We start from the raw sequence: 23,012 nt of genomic DNA, 5'->3' as shown, positions 1-23,012 counted from the left end.
CTACAACTAGGACTAGGGCATAAATGTCCCATGTTATCCTCGACCTATATCGTTACTCGCTCAGATGTAGCGCATAATTATTATCCATCGTATTTTCACGGAAACGTACGAACGTGACTTGCTATTTCAGTCAGTCTTTGTCATGAATCTAGTATAACTGGAGTGGTCGTGAGGGGGGGAATGACCGAACGGGATAGTCTTATGTATCTTTCAGTAGGAGTAGCAGAGAAAGCGCTGTTATTGTTTGTCCTTGTCACAGTCTCACATTTTTTTTTATTCCCCACTGTAAATTTAGTATGGTTTATGGTGGGCTACAAATCTACTCCACCAATCATATTGTCGCATTGCGTATAGCTGATCTATGTAATGCTAGGTCTATGGCACAAAATAAGTAATAGTATTATCATACAGAACGGCCACGCACCGCCCCGCCCCGACTCGAATTACCTCGCCCCGCGACAGAAATCTGGCGGACTTCTGGCGTGCTAGTACTATTTTTAAGCAACTTACACTATGACGCATGCCGCGTGTACAGATGTGCCGTTCACACATAGAAACGCGAGTGATTTTTGATGTATAGCGTGTCCGCCCTGTGTCTATGGTTTCGGTACAAAAAGTACCGAGGTTGACTGAAGTAGCATGACAAATACGAACGTTTCCGATAAAATACGATGGAAAACAAATGCACTACGCTTTTTAACAATAAGAAATTGATCTGATCTTTCACATTCTCTCGTTGTGTAGTGGCGTATTTTCAATGGATTGTTAGTATTAGAAGTAAGGTGTAGAAGTAAAACAATGTAATCATTAGACTTATATTGACCGGGATATAGACCGTGATTAGTTGATTACCTTTTGTATTTTGTAAGCGAACGCAGCCGACGCGCAAGAATGAGGGTAAACCGAGCGCGGTCTACACAACTTTGACACCCACCCGCTATCTTCAGTCACCCGTGAACAAGATGCATGTAATTGCGTCGCAATATCGGGAGCTCAAAAACAATACAAAAGGTAATCACGGTCTATATCCCGGTCAATATAAGTCTAGTGAAACTAACCGTGAATCATTCAACTCTTAATGTACTCACTAAACATGCATTTTTCTATATTTGTGTAATATTTACTGTGTTGTTTATTTTAGTTTTTTTTTGTAAATAAATCTAGATTGCCAATGAAATAATTATTTTAATTACGAGTATATTTCAAAAAACCTACTATAAAAATATCTTCTTCTCTGTCGTATCGCTCTTGACAGAGCGGTCGTGGTCACGTTGAAGCGTCCGCATCGGTAATAAAAATATAGTTGGTCAAGCAAATCTTGTCAGTTGAAAAAGGCGCGAAATTCCAATGTTCTATGGGACGATATCCCTTCGCGCCTACATTTTTAGGGTTCCGTACCCAAAGGGTAAAAACGGGACCCTATTACTAAGACTCCGCTGTCCGTCTGTCTGTCTGTCACCAGGCTGTATCTCATGATCCGTGATAGCTAGACAGTTGAAATTTTCACAGATGATGTATTTCTGTTGCCGCTATAACAAATACTAAAAAGTACGGAACCCTCGGTGGGCGAGTCCGACTCGCACTTGGCCGGTTTTTTTTAAATTTGCCGCCTTCTACTGACAAGATTTGCTTGACCAACTATAACGAATAGGTAAATCATATAGTCTGTCAAGCCATTTTCGTCAGTAGAAAAAGCGGTAAATTTAAAAAAAATGGGCGCGAAGGGTTATCGTCCATCGGCCTATAGAAAAGTTTAATTTCGCGCCTTATTCTACTGATCAAGTTGTTTGACAGACTATACCTAAACGGAATGGTGAAAAATTAAACACATTTTAATGTAAATCTTTTTTAATAAATATCACTGACACCTAGCTAGTTTATAAATATTCCCCGCCGCTTCATATATCAATTCATCTTCTTTACTAAACGTTAGTGCATTTAGACTTCTAAGTCTTTCATTAGACACTGGATCTAGGGCATACTTATACTTATTATACACGTATATACCTTGGGTTGTCGTCACAAAAGGTATAAAGTCCTCATCCACTGCTATACCGTCTACAAGTAAATCTTCATGCATAGCTATATCTCTAGTACCTAATTTAAGTCTAAATAACTTCCTATTGGCAGTAAAAAGTATGTTATTATCATCATCTAACACTATTTTTTCAACAGACACACCCGCTAAAGCTGGTAATCTATATACAACATTATTTCTAACCCTGAATGCTTCTCTCCTTTTTGTGCTGAAATAGAGAACACCTTTAAAGAAAATATCAAAAATATCGTGAAAGACAGGCATTTTTTCCAGCTCCTTTCTATCATCTATAGACTTAACAATGTATAGACCTTCTTTCCCGCCAGCGTATACTACATTATTAACTTGATCTACGGTTACTGATGAGGCATTTCTAATACCATCTACTACTCCTGCAAGGTTAGTATTTAAATTGACATAACCTAAACTATATCCTAAATCTCCGACTTTGTTAAAAATGAAGTATAGGGTGTTATCATTTCGGTTAAGTACGAGTTTTTGGACATCTTTGACGCCCTCTTTGACGATGATGGGCTGGTAGTAGTTGTTGTGGAAGGGAAGACAGAACTGCTGGAAGGTCTGCGCTGATGCTGAACTGATGATGAGGATGAGAAGGAGCATTGTTTGATCTGGAACAATAGATACATCAAATTAGCATCGATATAGATATATTTTCTATAAGTTTTCATTAATGTCGAAAGTCGTGATCGTCCAAACATTAGTAAGAGAACACTCCATACATCAGTTTTGTTACCAAAACGACTATTATTTTCGTTGTCGACATCTAGCGTCAAGTAGCGGAATTATCAGTACTGCTACTCGACAATAGATGTCGCAACGAGCGGAAAGTCTAATGCTCAACGATTTTCAGCTAATATCATAACTATGAATGGTATAGAAAGGATGCCAATCTCTTATGGCAGAATTGTTGCAAGTGACGGCTTTCAGCTTTAAATAATAGTTCCTAATCTCTCCGGTGGCGCTAGTTAGGCTCTGGGACATGAGTATTACATGAACCATATAAAAAGCAACAAATAACCCGACCAAATTACGTAGGTTGTTTTTGGTAGTATTTCGGTGTATGGTGGCGCCGCCTAATTACTGTTTTTTGATGGACCCTTTTCGTACATAGAGATTTGGCTCCTTTATATAGTCTCCACATAACCGGAACTCTATTTTCAACTGCACTGCAACTGTGACATCTAGTGTCGATATCAGCGGTAATAGCATGGAGACTATATAAAGGAGATAAATCTCTATGTACGAAAAGTGTCCATCAAAAACAGTAATTAGGCGGCGCCACCATACACCGAAATACTACCAAAAACAACCCACGTAATTTGGTCGGGTTATTTGTTGCCTTATATGGTTCATGTTATACTCATGTCCCAGAGCCTAACTAGCGCCACCGGAGAGATTAGGAACTATTATTTACAGCTGAAAGCTGGTCACTTTTGCAATAGTTCTGCCATAAGAGATTGTCGTCCTTTCTATACCGTCCATAGGTAATAGACATGTAATGCTTTTATATTGTCTCTTATCATTATCAAACACTTGACCGATACCAGGGATAATTATTATTAATAGGTATACATACTTAAACTTGACCGATACCAGGACTATTTAGACTAAGATCCCGCCTTATATACGACCACCTCACCAAACCTTTAAAAAATATAAGTAATTAATTCCATGGATACAGTTTTTGCTGATTTACATATAACATCATATAAGGCTACTAGGCAATGCCTGTCCTGTGGAGGAGAGATAGAGAATCTTGAATATCTATAAAATAATAATTGCAGTTTAAATGAAATTGTTACATTTTTATTAGTTATTAGAGAACTGAACGATAGTTCTTGCAGTGAGACTATTAAATACATAAATATCATGGGACAAATCGACCATACTATTCCCACAGCGAGTCAACAAGGCTTGTGTTTTGGGTATTAAAGTACGATATACCAGAGGCGTAGCTAGAGGATATGGCGGCCGGGGCAGTTACCAAATTTGCGCCCCCTGACGACTGACAAAAGTTTCCCTGCTGCTGCCTTTTGCCCATTTTGGCGCCCGCTCTTGGGTGGCACCCAGGGCACTTGCCCCCTCTGCCCCCCCTCCCCTAGTTACGCCACTGCAATATACACCTAAAACTACATAATTATATAAAGATAAATGGAAAATGCATAGAAAAATTTCAAACTAAGGGTGCGGCACGGTTAGAACTAAGTTATTTTATAATCATTACCTTCGCAGGTTATCCATTTTAAAATATCCCGTACCTATCATACGCGCATCATATCATACGCAGCTAACAGCTATCATATGCAAAAATCAGCCAAACTGAAAATCATTATCAAAAGAATATGTATGGCAATAAGTGGCAACACACACCATTTGTTTTTGAAGGTCAGATACAATTCGCGGAAACACAATGACCTTACTCATAACTACTAATTGAACTTTTTTTTAATGGATTGGCACTTCAAAAATCGTTGGTATTTTGAGCTCGCTTCATGTCTAAATAGTCATACTTGTTATGGCCATTTTTTGCCCGAATGCTGCACTTCATGATAAAAGCAAGCCGCTTTGCACAGTGCTAGTAGGGACTAAACTGAGTGATTTGACCCGCAGCAGCGCAAGTTTCACCCCTTAGGAACATAGATGGCGCCACTTCTTTAAAAAATATTTCAAAAAATTCTACAAGCTAAACCAATGAACCGATTTAAATGTTTAATATCTCAAATGAAAGCTCATTATATACATTATTTTTAAAAAAAATACTCAAAAAATATATACTGATTACTTTCGACAAAAAACGTCATCTTAAGTTTTTTTTTTTACTCGATTGATAGTTTTTACTTGGTTTCTCAAAAAAAATGTATGAAACATGAATAGATTAATGCATGTATATATTACTGAATAAATAACAAGTATTATAAAAAAAACCCGACACCGATACCTCGCATACTTCACGAAATATAAAAGTTTGAATGTGAGTGTAAATTTCTTCAAAATATATTTCAAAAATTTTTACAAGCTTAACTATTTGACCGATTTCAATGTTTAATATCTCAAATAAAAGCTCATTATATACATTACTTATAAAAAAATACTCATAAAACATATACTGAACCCTTTTGGCAAAAAACGGCATCTTAAGTTTTTTTTCTTACTCGATTGATAGTTTTTACTTGATTTCTTAAAAAAAATATTATGGAACATGAATAGTTTAATAAATATATATATAGTACTGAGTATATAAAAGTATTACAAAAAAACCCGACACCGATACCTTTCATTCTTCACGAAATATTTGTTCAATTATGCACGTTCTTACAAATAAATCCTTTAAAAGAAATCTTCAACCGCAGTAAGTGCACTGATTTTAATATGAAATGTGTCATATGAAAAGAAATCACCCAATTTATTTTAATAAATAAAAAAATTATAAATAAAAACTGAATAAAGTTTTTTCCTGGTGCTGAATTACAAAAAAAATATAACAAATCTAAAATTAGGAATTATTTTTATTTAAAGTGATTACATTTGTAAACAAAAAACTTAAATGTCCTCTTCGGGTTCATATTTCATATTTCATATTTATTTATTGCAACCATGGTTTTATAGGTATTACAAATTCTTGGTAGTTCCACATGGACCCCGTGGGGGCATAACAATATTACATGCATACTTAGGATCTAATCTTAAATCTTTGTGTATAATATAAAAGTAGGTCAATTTAGTAGTTTTTATACATATAAGCCGAATTGAATCAGATAATTGTCAGATAATTGTCAGTGTATTAAATACAAAAATAAACGGGCAACTAATTATTATTAGGTGATGTCAAATCATATGGTTCACCGGTAGATGTAAAACTGAAAAAGAAAAGTCGTTTTGAAGTACTCGTACCATTCCAATACTACAAAATCACTGATCATACATGAACTGGTTGCTGTAGATTACTGTTGAATTATTTTTGTGCCTAGTTGATAACCATTAAACCTATAATTTTGTGCCAGACCTATAATTAGTGGTCAGCATGCAAAATAACCCTGGATTGAAAATTACATTAACTTACTTTTGATTTGTACAGCCACATTTGCATGATTTACACTGGGCTGTGCATGGCCAGCTGACGCGACGACACCCACAATGCATAGTTTCGCAGCCAGATTTGCATCCACAATGGTCCAAGAGGCTTAATTGAGACCAAATCGCTGTAACTGCCGACCATTCCGGAGTCCAACTCTCTTTTTCCTCAGTCCATCCCCGAAAAGATGTACATGGTATGGAAACTTCTGGTTTCCAGAGCGTTTCCCCATATATGGCTCTCTTGGTAAGCTGCTCGAAGTGCATGCTGATGTAGGTGGCAGAGTTGGCAGGTTCTAATTTCTCGGCCAAATCAGATTTGTTCCCTGAACGACGCCTTCCATTGACTGACAACGAAGGTGGACAAATTTGGTTTTCGTACTGGAAGAATTCGTTCAGATCAAGCTGCCTTTCTCTGGCCACTATAAAAAGACGGGAAAATAGGAGTATGTCAACTTTTAAGTTTTTGATTTTGTCAGTTGTCAGGTGTGTAACTACATATTTTAATTTTAGTATATAGTTACCCTAGATTTGTGATATTGTTTGGCCAAACGGAACACATAAACGTAAATGAAGTTCACAAATATTTGTTTGCTTCAAAAAACAAGCTTGTGACAAGCCTGCCATCTACATCAGCTGCTCTCTATAAACATGCACTTCGAGCGGCTTACCAAGCGGGCCATATATGGGGAAACGCTATGAAACCAGAAGTTTCCATACCATGTCCATCTTCTTGGGGATGGACTGAGGAAAACGAGATTTGGACTCCGGAATGGTCGGCAGTTACAGCGATTTGGTCGCAATTAAGCCTCTTGGACCATTGTGGCTGCAAATCTGGCTGCGAAACTATGCGTTGTGACTTGTGAGTGTCGTCGCGTCAGCTTACCATGCACAGCCCAGTGTAAATCATGCAAAGGTGGCTGTACAAATCAAAAGTAAGTTAATGTAATTTTCAATCCAGAGTTATTTTGCATGCTGACCACTGATTATAGGTCTGGCACAAAATTATAGGTTTAATGGTAACTAGGCACAAAAATAATTCAACAGTAAATCTACAGGCACAAAAATTATCCAACAGTAATCTACAGCAACCAGTTCATGTATGATCGGTGATTTTGTAGTATTGAAATGGTACGAGTACTTCTCAAAACGACTTTTTTTTCAGTTCTACATCTACCGGTGAACCCGAAGAGGACATTTAAGTTTTTTGTTTACAAATGTAGTCACTTTAAATAAAAATAATTCCTAATTTTAGATTTGTTATATTTTTTTGTAATTCAGCACCAGGAAAAAACTTTATTCAGTTTTTATTTATTATTTTTTTTATTTATTAAAATAAATTGGGTGATTTCTTTTCATATGACACATTTCATATTAAAATCAGTGCACTTACTGCGGTTGAAGATTTCTTTTAAAGAATTTATTTGTAAGAACGTGCATAATTGAACTTAAATATTTCGCGAAGAATGAAAGGTATCGGTGTCGGGTTTTTTTGTAATACTTTTATATACTCAGTACTATATATATATTTATTAAACTATTCATGTTCCATATTTTTTTTATGAAATCAAGTAAAAACTATCAATCGAGTAAGAAAAAAAAACTTAAGATGCCGTTTTTTGCCAAAAGTATTCAGTATATGTTTTTTAAATATTTTTTTATAAGTAGTATATATAATGAGCTTTTATTTGAGATATTAAACATTAAAATCGGTCGAATAGTTTAGCTTGTAGAATTATTTGGAATATATCTTGAAGAAATTTACACTCACATTCAAACTTTCATATTTCGAGAAGTATGAGTGATATCGGTGTCGGGTTTTTTTATAATACTTGTTATTTATTCAGTAATATATACATGCATTAAACTTTTCATATTCCATACAATTTTTTTGAGAAATCAAGTAAAAACTATCACTCGAGTAAAAAAACAAACTTAAAATTCCCGTTTTTATCAAAAGTATTGAGTATATATTTTCTGAGTATTTTTTTTAAAGTAATGTATATAATGCGCTTTCATTTGAGATATTAAACATTTAAATCGGTTCATTGGTTTAGCTTGTAGAATTTTTTGAAATATTTTTTAAAGAAGTGGCGCCATCTCTGTTCCTAAGGGGTGAAACTGCCGCTGCTGCGGGTCAAATCGCTCAGTTTGGTCCCTGCTATCACTGTGCAGAGCAGCTTGCTTTTATCATGAAGTGCAGCATTTTGTTTATAACAAGTATGACTAAAATGAGGAAAACGTAAATAAATCCGCAGACACCCTCGGTAAAATAGCACGCCATCTTAATGTTAGTTTTTTATCCCAGTTAAGTACTAAAACCATACTAATACAGTTTGATTGGCTATATTTTTACCATCCTGCTTTTGTATTAAAAATGTAATCGATCTTTTCGACGGACGACTTCCATGCAATCATCAAAAATTGCATCCATGTGGAGTCGTGTAAGAAATAGCCACAACAGCATTCTGAAATTGATTGCAGGCAGATTCGACTGTCCTATTCAAAAACACTGGGTTGGGCAAGTCGAATCGGTTTGGCAATATGTCAAGTAATTGTGTTTTTAAAATTTATAATGTTAATGTAATTTAATTTAATGTATTTATATTTTTAATGTAATTAGATCTAATTTAATTGACTTATAAATTTTGATTAAAACCCCTTTAAAGAAAATATCAAAAATATCGTGAAAGACAGGCATTTTTTCCAGCTCCTTTCTATCATCTATAGACTTAACAATGTATAGACCTTCTTTCCCGCCAGCGTATACTACATTATTAACTTGATCTACGGTTACTGATGTTAATGTAATTTAATTTAATGTATTTATATTTTTAATGTAATTAGATCTAATTTAATTGACTTATAAATTTTGATTAAAACCCCTTTAAAGAAAATATCAAAAATATCGTGAAAGACAGGCATTTTTTCCAGCTCCTTTCTATCATCTATAGACTTAACAATGTATAGACCTTCTTTCCCGCCAGCGTATACTACATTATTAACTTGATCTACGGTTACTGATGTTAATGTAATTTAATTTAATGTATTTATATTTTTAATGTAATTAGATCTAATTTAATTGACTTATAAATTTTGATTAAAACCCCTTTAAAGAAAATATCAAAAATATCGTGAAAGACAGGCATTTTTTCCAGCTCCTTTCTATCATCTATAGACTTAACAATGTATAGACCTTCTTTCCCGCCAGCGTATACTACATTATTAACTTGATCTACGGTTACTGATGTTAATGTAATTTAATTTAATGTATTTATATTTTTAATGTAATTAGATCTAATTTAATTGACTTATAAATTTTAAATGTAAAGTAATGGAATTTAATGGATGTGTAATTTTTAATCAAATGTTATTGAATTGAAGCTAATTTATTTATAATTTTAATTTTAATTTATTTATTTTACAATTTATGTGTGTTTACTAATATATTTTTAAGAACTGTAAACTAACAAAATATGGGCCGACAGACCTGAAATAAAGATTTTCAATTTCAATTTCAATTTAAATTAGTATCTAAGATATAAAAAATAGGGTTTCAGTTTATAGGTCTACCGTTTAAGACGGGTTTTTGAGGCGGTTAGTAAAAAGTTAGATTTTAATATTACGGACTGGTTGAGAGATGAAACTAATTTGTATAACGGTAAGTAAGTAAGCAACATTTCAATAGAGTTAGACCAAGATAAGGCTGCAACGATTTTGATAGCATACACAGTGCATTCAGTGCGTTATTTATACGTCATAATTTCATAGAAGTTTGACGTTTAAAATAACACTTGCACTGCGTGTGCTATCAAAATCGTTGCAGATTTTTCTTGGTCTAACTAGGTAAGTATATAAACTACTGAATTCAGCTACCTACCTTCTAGCTACTATAAAATCACAGCGTAACTTCTTTATAATGTTAATAAGGTTTAATAAAGTATTTTACCTTAGTTTTCCAGTTATTTTCTAGCACAGTATGGGATAATGAAGACCGCCTGTTATGGTAGCGGTGAACGGACGAACTGACTAACCATTAACAGAGCGAGGTTGCGAGACGCAGCCTAAGTATTGTCACCAGTACCTCTACCATCAGTTGCCAGAGTAAATTTCACTTACTCTAAGTGAATAAACGCGCCGTACGTCACATATTTACGTCGGTTTACGTATTATGTGCCCAACTTCACTCCACTGCAAACGATGCTGACCCTTTCTAAGTATACTAAAAAACAAAGCAAGAATTATATCGGAGTATTGTACAGCGCCTCTAGGTGTCACCTAAAGAACTAAATATCAAACGTATGAGTAAACGGTAAATTACCTATCGAATATGGCATCGCTATTGTTTGCTTTAAAACTATCCTGTCTTCAACCGTACTCCAAACAGCTATGGCATATGGCGCTCCGGCCGAAACTGGCAGTCTTACGGGTTACTCTGAAATACCTACTTCAGTTAAAATTTTGCTCATCCACCACGAGTTTGACACCGACATTTTATACATCTCGCTCGCACTAATATGCCAGTACGAGCGAGATGCATAAGTTCCGCACACGCTAGCGAATAAGTAGGTACACATGTCAGTATGAAACTCGTGGTAAGGCTACTGATCCTTCGGATATTTAAGTATAACTAGCTATTTCATACTAAAATTTTACTGCTATGGAGTGCAGATATGATATAATATAACTACAATTTGAAAATAAACGAAAATTAGTCATTTTTTCTTGTTTTCTTTAAATATGTAGTCTAAGTTATCGTATTAATTTTTTCATGACATTTTATGATGATTGACTGGTAGAGAATGGCATTAGGCATTAGGTCCGCTTTTTGTACATTATTTTTGTATTTTGTGCAATTTAGTTTGAATAAATAAATAAATAATAAGCCAGAACCCAGCAACGCACACAGCAATTCTACGGTTTATTTTTTAAGTTTTGTTTTTATAGTTGGTCAAGCAAATCTTGTCAGTAAATAGGAACAAAAAAAACTATACTCATCCTTCTCTTTTGGGTGCTAGTACTAGTGAAGACAAAGATAGTATGATATCTCTGTCTATGTTTGAAATGAGACAGTCCCTTGACAAACTATATATTAATGTTGCTCTTTGTTCTTTTGTTTCTTTTTTATATGTGTGTATTGTGGCAAACAAGTAAACGGTTTATCTATATATCAAATATTATCTTATCTATTTTCGTTCACGTAGTTTAGGTGAACAATCAAGACTGTATACTGCTATACTTTAACTGTGAACAATCGTCAGTACCACATTATACCTACTCTACCATTGATCTGAATCGATTTGCCGTATTGTATGGTTCCCATTCAGCCGAGCCCAGTCATAACATAAAGGTGAATTTACAAGTGTGTCATGGCGTATTTATACTGTTACTGACCAATCGTAGCTACGGATTATACAGTTTGTGTGATGTACTATAATTATTCCATGGCCATATAGACCCATGGATATTATGGCCATGTAGACGATTTTAAGATCCTGTCAGATGAAGCAGTCGCGTACCTGGGAAGGGCGAAATTCTAACTAACCATAAGTTTTGTTTTTTTTTTAAATTGTAATCCAGTGACATGTACATATGCCATACGATAAATAATAACTATAATTATTTTCTAGGTAATTCATTTATTTTTAAGATTAAGTATTGTATAATGTAATGTTTACCCAGATACTGGCTTGTTATTGTCACTAATTTTTTTATAGACATGCGGAAGACCTAGTTTATGCTAGGAACAGGAAGTGGTAGGGAAACTAGAGTCAGACCAAGATAACTGCAGCGATTTTTATGGCACAGAAGTGCAAGAGTTATTTAAACCTCATAATTTCATACAAGTATTACAAGTGTGACAGTTAAAATAACCCTTATTACGTCTGTCACGTCTGTGCCATAAAAATCGCCTCAGAGTTTGATCTGACTCTAGCACATAGGTCATCTAATAGTATTTTGAGTTCCATTGCCCCAATTTGTCCCACCGATCTGCTATTTTATTCCAAAGCTGACACAAAATTAGGATGATTGAGTAGAAAAGTAGCCCATTGAGCTGAACTGTCCCAAAATCAGCTTTAGTGTGAACAGGCTTTTATGTGACGATGTCATAGGAATTTACCTAGTTAACTAGCGTCATTTTAGCTAATGATTTTTATAATGGCTTGTTTTTAGTTAACTACTACGATGACTGAAAGATATCATACTAAACCCGATACTTGGTACAATGCCTCAAGGGCTTATTTTAGATTTAAGCTTGTTATTCATTTCGTTTACGTAGTACCACTGTATATATCTTGTATGTAAATAAAGAGTTTATCTATTAAAAAAACCCGATACTATAAATAAGAACTATTTCAAAGGCAGTGCCGAACCCCGGCTGGCTTAATACCAATGAGTTACTTGGAGTTCAATAACGAAATTGATTTCAATTGCGTTTACATCTTTAAAAGAAATACTTCGCGAAAACCGTGTACCCTCGGAAGTGTAGACCACTACAGTCTTTCAAATAACAAAAAATGATATTTTAATGGACTAGGAATGGAATGGAAAAAGCAAAAAAACATACGGTGTTAAGAATACTTACAAATTGCTCTAGCGCATTTCACATGTGATGTAAGAAGTTACACAAAAAACTAACGCGTGACTATATCATATTAGCATTCTTATAACAGCATTCAATTGAATTTGATCACAATCGTATAATCAATACAACTTACGTAAATAAATAAGTTTTATAAACACGTATACGTTAGTAAATGTTAGTAAACGCACACACACAACCGGCTTCATGTATTGTTTTAATTCAACTGCCAAATAAATTAGTGAAAGTGTTTATTGATGACCCACTTTAGAAGGGGCAGATAGCCGTAAGGCTAATGGAAAACTCATTCAATTATATGTCGTATTATTGAGCTATAAAGTTTAATTTTAAACTGGTTTTCCAGTAGCTGTTATTTCTGTTATGAGGAGTTTATAGATATAACGGCTGTGACGCCTGTGACGTAAACATTATACAATAGACATTTTTTTAAACTTTGTGGCAAACAAGCAGATGCCCTCTGCGTTAGAATGTGTCAAGGCGAGAAATGTATCTTTTTAGGGTGCGTCTGTCCGTCCGTCTGTCTGTCTGTCACCAGGCTGTATCTCATGAACCGTGATAGCTAGACAGTTGAAAATTCACAGATGATGTATTTCTGTTGCCGCTATAACAACAAATACTAAAAACACAATAATATAAATATTTAAATGGGGCCCCCATACAACAAACGTGATTTTTTTGCTGTTTTTTTTCCGTAATGGTACGGAACCCTTCGTGCGCGAGTCCGACTCGCACTTGGCCGGTTTTTTTATTAATGTCATTAACGGGTCTGACGCGATTAAATTTCATTATTTTACCTTATTTGCACTAGCTGTGGTCACTAAGCTAATGCAACCTAGCTGAAACGTCGGAAAAAAGGTAAAGTTGGGTAATGAAATTTTATCGCGTCAGACCCGTTAATGACATTAATTATGTGTACAAAACGCGAGTTTAAAGTGTTTATTTTATTTGTTTGGAAAACTTACAGCTAGAGTAACAATGTTAGGTAATAACATAGAAACAGTGAGCCAATTACAAGTTTCCACGGGTAGAATCGTAGGTCCAAAAGACTCATGTTACGTACAATTGTACTTTTAGACTTTTAGACTCAGATTTTTTTATTTTTGCGTGTTCTCGAGCATATACTTTTAGTCAAAGAGAATATAATAGGATCGAGCGGTACTGTCATAGTAAATTTTGTAGCCACAGTAAATTCACTGCCATCTATTGACACACGATTAAAACTAAAAATAAAAATATCAAAAAATGTATTTATGTATGGATAAATATTTTTTTTATTTTCAATATTTGCATTAATTATTTTTATATTATTTTGACCCATGTTCTTTTACTGATATGCGTTAAAATTGTTAAATAACAAACGAAACCGTCAACGCCATCTATACGAGAGTAGGCCAAAGGTAGTCGCGCCATCTGATCGAGAATCAAATTTTCTTGATTTTTCGATAAACGTTTTTTCTGTTTTTTCCTTAGACTGTATCCATCTATTACGGAGTTACATCTATCTTTGCTTTTAGTTCTCCAATCTCATAAATAAAATAGTGTTACATATATTTAAAAAAGTAATAGTCTCGTTGTCTTAAAAATCTTAAGGGTTCATGTGTCACGTCTCTAAATATGCCGAATATACGACATCGTCCCGAATCGTGTATCGGCTCTCATACTATAATTAATACTCAACTTGGCAAGCACTTCCGTGCCCTCAGATAAAGTTTAATAGATGCAATTCGCCTTCACGTATAAGTTTATTCTGTCCGGAGCTATAACTTCGAACACCGCGAAGTTCACAAAATTGAGGGCATCTTCCTCTGTCACTCTCTAATCACGCCTTAATTAGAGTAAAAGAGAAAGATGCCCTTGCGAACTTCGCGGTATAGGCCCTCGGATCCAGACGGGGTGGCCGGACGATGGCGCCAGCATAACTTCAATAGATTATGCCCTGTCAATCCCAAAGCACGCTCCAGACTACGCGGCGCGAAGCCGCGAACGCGAGTGTGGAGTCGATTTCGCTGATTAGCGAACTAGACTCCACACTCACATTCGCGGCTTCGCGCCGCGATTCGCGCACGAGTGTGGAGGGCCCTCTAGAATTATGTAATTTTTTTGTTTTTTTATTGGAATGCCCTGGATGCCAGCCCTTTAAGCAAAATCTCATAGAAAAAGGGGCAAGCTATGATGGCGCCATCTATGCATCTATGCTTTGACAGTTGCCAACTCCATTGTGCGAACAGTCTGATCTGGGTTCAAATCCGGAAAAACCCTTTTCTCTAGGTCTAGATTGGTGCTACAATCGTAGGTACCCATTAACCCACTATTAATATGATTTAATAAAATGTAGGTATTCTCTGAATGAGAGTAGACATCTTTGGTAGATACCTATTTTTGTCCTGTTTTGCGTTTTATGCTTGCTAATAAACTTGTTAGACTTGGTTAAACTAATAACTAGGACCTAGGTAAGAACTTTATTACGTTTCTGCCGTATTATAATGATATTTGAAGATATTAGTACAAAAAGTTCGGCGAATACTATTTCCTTTCGCCATAAATAATCTTTATTAGTTCCTTAAAGTTAGTAAAATAACACAAAAACATGCAAATTACCTTCGTGAAACTAATGCGACTGTTTATGCTGTCTAGACGTTTCAAGGTCTTCCTTTTTACTTCCCATGTGATTTTTATGTAGGTATTTTTTTTTAATGACAGACTATAAAGTTTGCTAGACACAAAGTATATGGCTAAAACTTATTTTTACAATATTTTACAACGCTGTGAAATTTAATACTCTTATTTAAAATTTATTTTCTAATTTATTAATATAATAAGGAAGAAGTATATAGTTCGTCAAGGGACTGTCTCATTTCAAACATAGACAGAGAGAATGACACTATCTTTGTCTTACACTAGTACTAGCACCTAAAAGAAAAGGATAAGTATAGTTTTTTTGGTTCTTATTTACTGAAAAGATTTGTTTGACCAACTATAATGTATTGTAGTATATTAAAAAATGAATCAAGACCCATACCTATAACTAGCTTTCAAAACACAAGTGCTGTCAAAGATCAACTGTCAAAGTGAACTGTCACTCATGTCATAATTTCACTTTCAGTTTTCAGTTGAGTCAGTCTCAAATCATCGATTTGATTTGGTTTAGCGGCCGAATCTCATGCTGTGAATCTCACACCGCTTTATATTAAATACAATTAATAAATGATGAATGTACGAAATTGCTAATGTAAGCAGATTAAGGCACAAATAAGCTTTAAATAGGTTGTTAAACGTAAATTCTTACTATGCAAAATTACCTATTTGTGTTTATGTTATACTTAAATCAATAAATTAGAGGAAAATTACTGACGTGGAGTGAATCACCTGAATTGTTAATGTAAGTACACTATTTGTGTGTAAAATCGTTAAATATTGTAGTATTTTTTGGATTGTCTATAATTATTACCGCCCCTTAGTTTTCGTGTCATATTTGTGAAATTCTTCACTAAACGAATGCTATTTAGTAGAAACAACATAATTATTGTACTTTGGTATTGTGTAAGCAATTGAAAATAATGTTTCGATGTGTCACGCTATTTAGATAAGGAAAAGCACAAAAAAATATGTCCTTATCTTTGGCACTCTTTGGGGTATTTCCTCAACGTATTGTTCTAGTTCAAAATGGGCTGTTTGTTTTACCGTTTTTCCATGAAACATATAAAAATCTATATTTTATACAAATTATACAAGCAATTTGATTCTGTGAATTTTTAACTATACCCTATCAGTGCCTACAAAATCCATATGTCAGGATCAAATAAGCATAATTATGGCCTGTCTCCATAACCTCCATAGGTTATGGAGACAGGCCATAATTACGCCCATACGCCTGTAACTCCACAGGTGTTACATGTGCGTTGCCGACCCCAGTGCTCGTACTCGGATATTAGTGCGAGCCGTACATATTGTTGCCATCTCCGTCCGGGCCTGTACCCCTCTACTGGTGCTCACTTACTCTATATTTTCTCACGAACCGTGATAGTAAGACAGTTGAAATTTTCACAGATGATGTATTTCTGTTGCCGCTATAACAACAAATAGTAAAAACAGAATAAAATAAATATTTAAGTGAGGCTCCCATACAACAAACGTGTGTTTTTTTGCCGTTTTTTGCGTAATGGTACGGAACCCTTCGTGCGCGGGTCCGACTCGCACTTGGCCAGTTTTTTTATTCTACTGATAAAACTTATTTGCCATAGATTGATTGATTTATTTGTTGGTAAAATCGTTGTTTTACTGGTCAGGAAGCACTTAGATAATAATAACTAAGTACTATGACATTAAAGCTCTCCAAAGGGCCTCTACGTGTTGGATCTATATCCCCACACAAGGCTATCAAAAGACCGGGATTCATAGGCCCGTGAAATCCTTAATGGAGATACAACTAAGTACTATAAATACTACTACTAACTCATCAAGTCATTAAAAAGTAATTTTCCTATAATTGGTTTTGATTAGAGTTTTATTGCAAACATTTACGATTGCAATATTAGATAAGCTATAATTAGGTATTTTTTTATCTTTTAACCCTTGTAAAAGAAAAAGACATCTTTTAGAAAAAAACCGGCCAAGTGCGAGTCGGACTCGCGCACGAAGGGTTCCTCACCATTATCTATAAAAACGGCAAAAAAATCACGTTTGTTGTATGGGAGCCCCCCTTAAATATTTATTTTATTCTGTTTTTAGTATTTGTTGTTATAGCGGCAACAGAAATACATTATCTGTGAAAATTTCAACTCTCTAGCTATCACTGTTCATGGGATACAGCCTGGTGACAGACGGACAGACAGACAGACAGCGAAGTCTTAGTAATAGGGTCCCGTTTTTACCCTTTGAGTACGGAACCCTAAAAATACAAACTAAGCAAGTTTACAAACAACAGCTAAAGTTTTAATCTTGTAGCCCATCAGCTGTTCTATAAGCCCTTTAAGTCTTGGCGTTGGTTAGTTGGTTGGTTGGTTTGGTTGGTTGGTAGTTGGTTGGTTGGTTTAGGTAGGGACACCCTGTATAATGTCGTTTCTAAAAGCGAATAATGTAATTACAGTACAATTAATTGGCAATAATTGCGCGCAAGGTAATACACAGATTAAATATTAGTATTTCATGGAGTGGCAACGAATCGTGTCATACCTAAGCTAGTTTAATTTTTTTTTTAGGGTAAATGTGGAGAACACCGCCTATCAGGTAAAACTATAACAGCGAAAAAAATTCGTAAATTTCGAGCAGCTATCTCTGTCACTCTAATTACGCCTTAAGAGTTAAAGAAAAAGATGCCCGAAATTTGCGAATTTCGATTTTCGCGGTTGACCCTCTGTACTAAATCGTTTTTGCCAAGTTGCTATTACTGCCGAAAGCATTTAAAATCATTTGCAAATTTTCCTTATACTTATTTATTTTTCAATAGCTTATTTTCTTGATAGGTCTTCCAAAAAGAGGATATAATATTTTGTAGCCACAGTAAATTCACTGCCATCTATCGACACACGATTAAAACTAAAAATGAAGATGTATAAAAATCGCACTTTAACTATCGTGAGACATATTTCAAAATATTTAGATCAGTATGGTTCCGGCAAAGAATCCGAAACATGTCGCCAAAAGAGACTAAAAATAATAGTGAGTAAAAACCGTACTGATCTAAATATGTATAAAAATACCATAAAATTTATATATGGATAAATGATTTTTTTAATTTGCATTACTTAATTATTTTTATATGATTTAAATTTGACCCATGTTCTTTCACTGATATGCGTTAAAATTGTTAAATAACAAACGAAACCGTCAACGCCATCTATTCGAGAGTAGGCCAAAGGTAGTGGCGCCATCTGTTCGAGAATAAAATTTTCTTGATTTTCGAGGCACGTTTTTTCCTTAGACTGTATCCATCTATTACGGAGTTATATCTATCTTTGCGGCTTCTAACCATTCCGTATACCATGGCAAATTCTGCGAATGTAGTTTGACTTCAGAAAAAAAAAACATTTTGTCATAAATACCGCCATACTCCACAAAGCGAGAAATAGAAAGAAGAAAGAAAATACATTTATTAGACGCCACAACATAGTACATAATAAAGAAAGGCATGCAGACAAAAAAACATTTGGACGCTAAACAGGATCCCCACTCAGCATAATGCCGCGGCAAACCGTGGCGCTGGTTTTCTGTGGGGACCTGACTTAATCTAAAAATTAATGGCGACACGTACGCCAACGACACACAAATAAATTTACATTGACATAAAAACACAAACATTATTAAATAAAGGTAAAGAGTACGAAAAATACGTGACACAACCTTTTGTAGGGCCTCATGGCCGTGTCATACATACATATTAGCGCGTTGTTAGTGTCGTTACCGTTGTGTAAGATTCAACTGCTAATATGACAAGTGGGTCATTCTGCTTTTCATGACCATTAATCTATTGAAATAAAACTATGAAAACGGATTATATCGCGTATATTGAATTTATAATACATCCCGACGTTTCCCGCCGAGTTTGTTGCCGGTCCCGTATTGGGATACCCTCCTAAAATTTAGGAGGGAATTAAATCTTCTCGGGTCCTAGGTGTAGGGTTGGAGCCGGCGTAGTACTTTATCGCGTATATATATATTGTATATATATCTCTGAGCTCTGGCAACCGGCAGGAATACAACACTATGTGACTAGTTTTATTTGGCTTCGGTTTTCTATAAGGTGGAGGTACTTCCCCAGTTGGCCTCTGCTCTTGTCTAATAAATCTGGAATGACAACTGCTTGTGCTGTGCCCTACCACACAAAGCGAGGTGACATTCACAGTGCCTATTAAATTATTTTAAAACGGGTCACTCACGTATTAAGTCGAATAGCTCGACATGTTTCGATCGAATTTACGAGAAAATCGTAAATTCGATCGAAACATGTCGAGCTATTCGACTTAATAATACGTGAGTGACCCGTTTTAAAATAATTTAATATGGTCTTCGGTTACCGCGATAGTTACTCATGAAATAAAACTATGAAAACGGATTATATCGCGTTTATTGAATTTGTAATACATCCCGACGTTTCGAACTCTTTACAGCGTTCGTGGTCAACGGGTGACTGAGGAAAAATTACAAAATGCAAAAATACCCACATACTAAAATAATGAACAATCATAGACTACAAACTTTAAGGCTGGTTGTACATGCAAAATCGGTTCATAAGGCTAGTTATACACTATAATTATTTTTCAAGTAAAGATATATATATATACGCGATAAAAAAAAAAAAAAAAAAAAAAAAAAAAAAAAAAAAAAAAAAAAAAAAAATCGCGTGTATATATATATATATATATATCTTTACTTGAAAAATAATTATAGTGTATAACTAGCCTTATGAACCGATTTTGCATGTACAACCAGCCTTAAAGTTTGTAGTCTATGATTGTTCATTATTTTCGGCGGGTAGGCATACAAAGTAATACATGACACTTCTGTTTATAAAATAGAATTTATGTTATTTAAATAGTTAAAAAGTTATTTTTTGTTGAAATTATATACAATATTAGGATTAACATTGCATATTGTATGGGGAAATATTTTCCATGACAATAAGGTAAAATATCAGCACTGACCTGCCTGTCGACCTTTGCACCTTGGAACTGCACTGTCACTTGTCACTTTTTACAAACAAACACCAGAATCAGCTGATCATGGATGGGCTAAATGGCATCAGAGAGGCTCAGAAGGAGCTGGAGTCTACATTTTCAAAGCGGTTTATGGAGCTGGAGGCAGCACTGAAGACAGCGTCTCCGCTTACACATCCCACTATCGCTAGTCTGTCCAAAGAAGTGAGCACTTTTAAGACACAGATGTCATCCATGCTGCATCTTCTGAAGAAGCAAATTGAAGAAATCAGCAGTACAGTTGACTCTATTGAAATGCGGCATCGGAAGAAATTTTTACTTTTTAATGGCATCCCGGAGGTGGCCGGCGAGGACATTGTTAGCAAGGTAACCAATGTATGCCAAAATAACCTCTCCCTGCACTCTGTGTCTCAAGAATCTATCTTGGTCTGTTATAGGCTTGGTATACAATTAGCCTCGGCAAGCAGTAGCCACTCAAGGCCAGTTCTTGTCCGATTTAATGACCACAGATTGCGTAACTCTGTCTGGACAAACAAAAAAGCTCTGAAGGGCACATCAATTGTTCTCACTGAGTTCCTCACTAAGCAGCGTCAGTCATTATTCATAGATGCAAGGAAGCATTTTGGCACTCGCATGGTGTGGACAACAGATGGCAACATCTTTATAAAATTGCCTGATGGAAAGAAGCTGCGGCTGTCTAGTGAGAATCAACTTGAGGTATTGAAGTCCCAGCACGACCCCGTAGTCTTGCCAAGGCCTGCGCGGTCCAAAGCTTCGAAGGACGCATCAACTGCCGCAGCCTCTGCGGGTTCTGCCGATGCTGAGGCGCCGTCCGAGGGACCTGCGCCTGCGTCGCAGGCAAAGGAAACAGATTCAGATTCGACCACCGTTTCAAGCAAGAGGAGAAGATAAGTAACGTGAAATGTGTACAACGTAGCTCTTGGTTATATTTTGTTCTGGTTTTTTTTTCCGATACTGCATTAATTCTCTAGTGGACGTGACGAAAACTTAGTCATGAAATTTATATGAACTACTTAAGATTACCGTCACTTGTTTTTTTTTTTTTCTTTCGTATAGATTTTATATAATTTAAACGATCTACCGTCTTTAACATTTATATTTTTAATTTTAATTTGATCGATTGTTTTGTTTTGATAGATCTTTCACAAGTTTCACAACTGTCAAGTGTCAATGTCAACGGTTGCGTTTTGTAACTGCTCATATTAAGTTTTTGTTTTCTATTAATCTTTCTGTACATGCTTTATACATCCCTTATATTTTAGTTACTTTCTGTTCTTAAATATCGGTTAACTATGTGCATTTGTACTGAATTATTTCGTTTTAAGTATGTGTGTGTAAAAGGTCGACTGGCGGGGTAAACAGAACCAACTAGGTTTGGAATTGCTTTGCAATTTTTATCAGTGCTATTTTGCACATCGTACGTTATATTTATTTGTATTTATTTTATTTATGTACCCACTAGTGTAAATTATTATTATGACCGACGATGACGATGACGATGAATCTTACCATTCAGCTTGCGACATGTCTTTATCTTTCCATTCTATCGATAGTACTTTATCGGAACCGGACACATTAGGCGACTGCATTAAACGAACTTTTCCTAGCCAACATAAATTGCTTAACATTTGTCACATAAATGCGCAGAGTATACCCAGTCATTATAGCGACCTACTAGACACTTTCACTTCTTGCAATGTTCATGCCATCCTCATTTCAGAATCCTGGCTCAAACCTAGTCTTCCCTCCACTTCTTACGGCCTTCCCGGCTACGTGTTACTGCGGAATGACCGTACAGGCAAAGGTGGCGGTGGTGTTGCCATCTACCTCCGCAGTGACATTCCCTGTAAAATTATTTCGTCATCCCCGTCTCATTATTCAGGTTCCTTAGAACATCTGTTCTTGGAAGTAAATGTCGGGGGTACTAAGGCAGCTCTCGGAGTTGTCTATTGTCCCCCTACCATTGATTACTTTGATGCCCTAGATACTGTTTTCTCTTCACTCAGCACTGAGTATACACATCAAATAATTATGGGCGACTTTAACACCGACCTTTTGAAGGACAACCGTAGGACACGTAGATTAAACTTGGTTTTGGAGGCGGCTGATCTAAAAGTGCTTCCTCTCAAACCAACTCATCACAATGTTGACGCGTCAGACTCCTGGCTGGATCTTATCTGTACCTCATCTGTTGAACATGTCAAACAATGCGGTCAATTACTGGCTCCGGGTTTTTCACGTCACGATCTAATCTTTTTGGGCTACCAGATCAAGCCTCAGAAACCACCTTGCACTTTTTTAAAACTTCGCAGCTTTGCGAGGCTTGACATGGAAGCTTTACGGGAAAGTGCGCGTGGAGAAGATTGGTCGGCGGTGCTGTCGGCACAGTCAGTGGACGAGGCGGTACTGTCTTTAAATAATAGTATCCTTAAATTATACGATGCTCATGCGCCCGTTCGTTCAGTAAGACTGAAGCGCCCACCCGCACCTTGGATTACGAATGGGGTTCGCATGGCCATGACTAAGCGGGATAGGGCATTCCGAAAATATAAGCGGGATCGTTCTGAAGAAAATTGGCACCTGTTTAAGATTGCAAGGAATCGGT

At 35.7% G+C, this 23,012-nt stretch overlaps 2 protein-coding genes across 3 annotated transcripts in view; one reads left to right on the top strand and one right to left on the bottom strand.

Moving 5' to 3' along the window:
* Positions 1-1,453: 1,453 nt before the first annotated feature.
* Positions 1,454-15,390, bottom strand: LOC134752057 (ommochrome-binding protein-like). 2 transcript variants are annotated; one of them, XM_063687618.1, is made up of 2 exons: positions 15,333-15,390; positions 1,454-2,667 (listed from the first exon to the last, which is right to left on the bottom strand). In XM_063687618.1, the coding sequence occupies exon 2, from the start codon at positions 2,657-2,659 to the stop codon at positions 1,859-1,861; it is 801 nt and encodes a 266-aa protein (XP_063543688.1). In that variant the 5' UTR covers positions 2,660-2,667; positions 15,333-15,390; the 3' UTR covers positions 1,454-1,858. The 2 variants fall into 2 exon arrangements, with proteins under 2 accessions (XP_063543688.1, XP_063543689.1); XM_063687619.1 differs by lacking the exon at positions 15,333-15,390 and adding an exon at positions 10,080-10,130.
* Positions 15,391-15,929: 539 nt separating this feature from the next.
* The window catches only part of LOC134751987 (uncharacterized), a 48,791-nt gene continuing 41,708 nt past the window's right edge, over positions 15,930-23,012 (top strand). Inside the window, exon 1 of the mRNA XM_063687528.1 lies at positions 15,930-16,113. The gene's annotated coding sequence lies outside the window, so the exon portion shown is untranslated. The remainder of the gene's footprint in view (positions 16,114-23,012) is intronic.

The sequence above is a fragment of the Cydia strobilella genome, chromosome 24 (genome assembly GCF_947568885.1).
Source record: "Cydia strobilella chromosome 24, ilCydStro3.1, whole genome shotgun sequence".
NCBI classification, from domain to species: Eukaryota; Metazoa; Arthropoda; class Insecta; order Lepidoptera; family Tortricidae; genus Cydia; species Cydia strobilella.
Note: the sequence above shows the minus strand (reverse complement) of the source record. Positions and strands in the feature narration are given on the sequence as shown.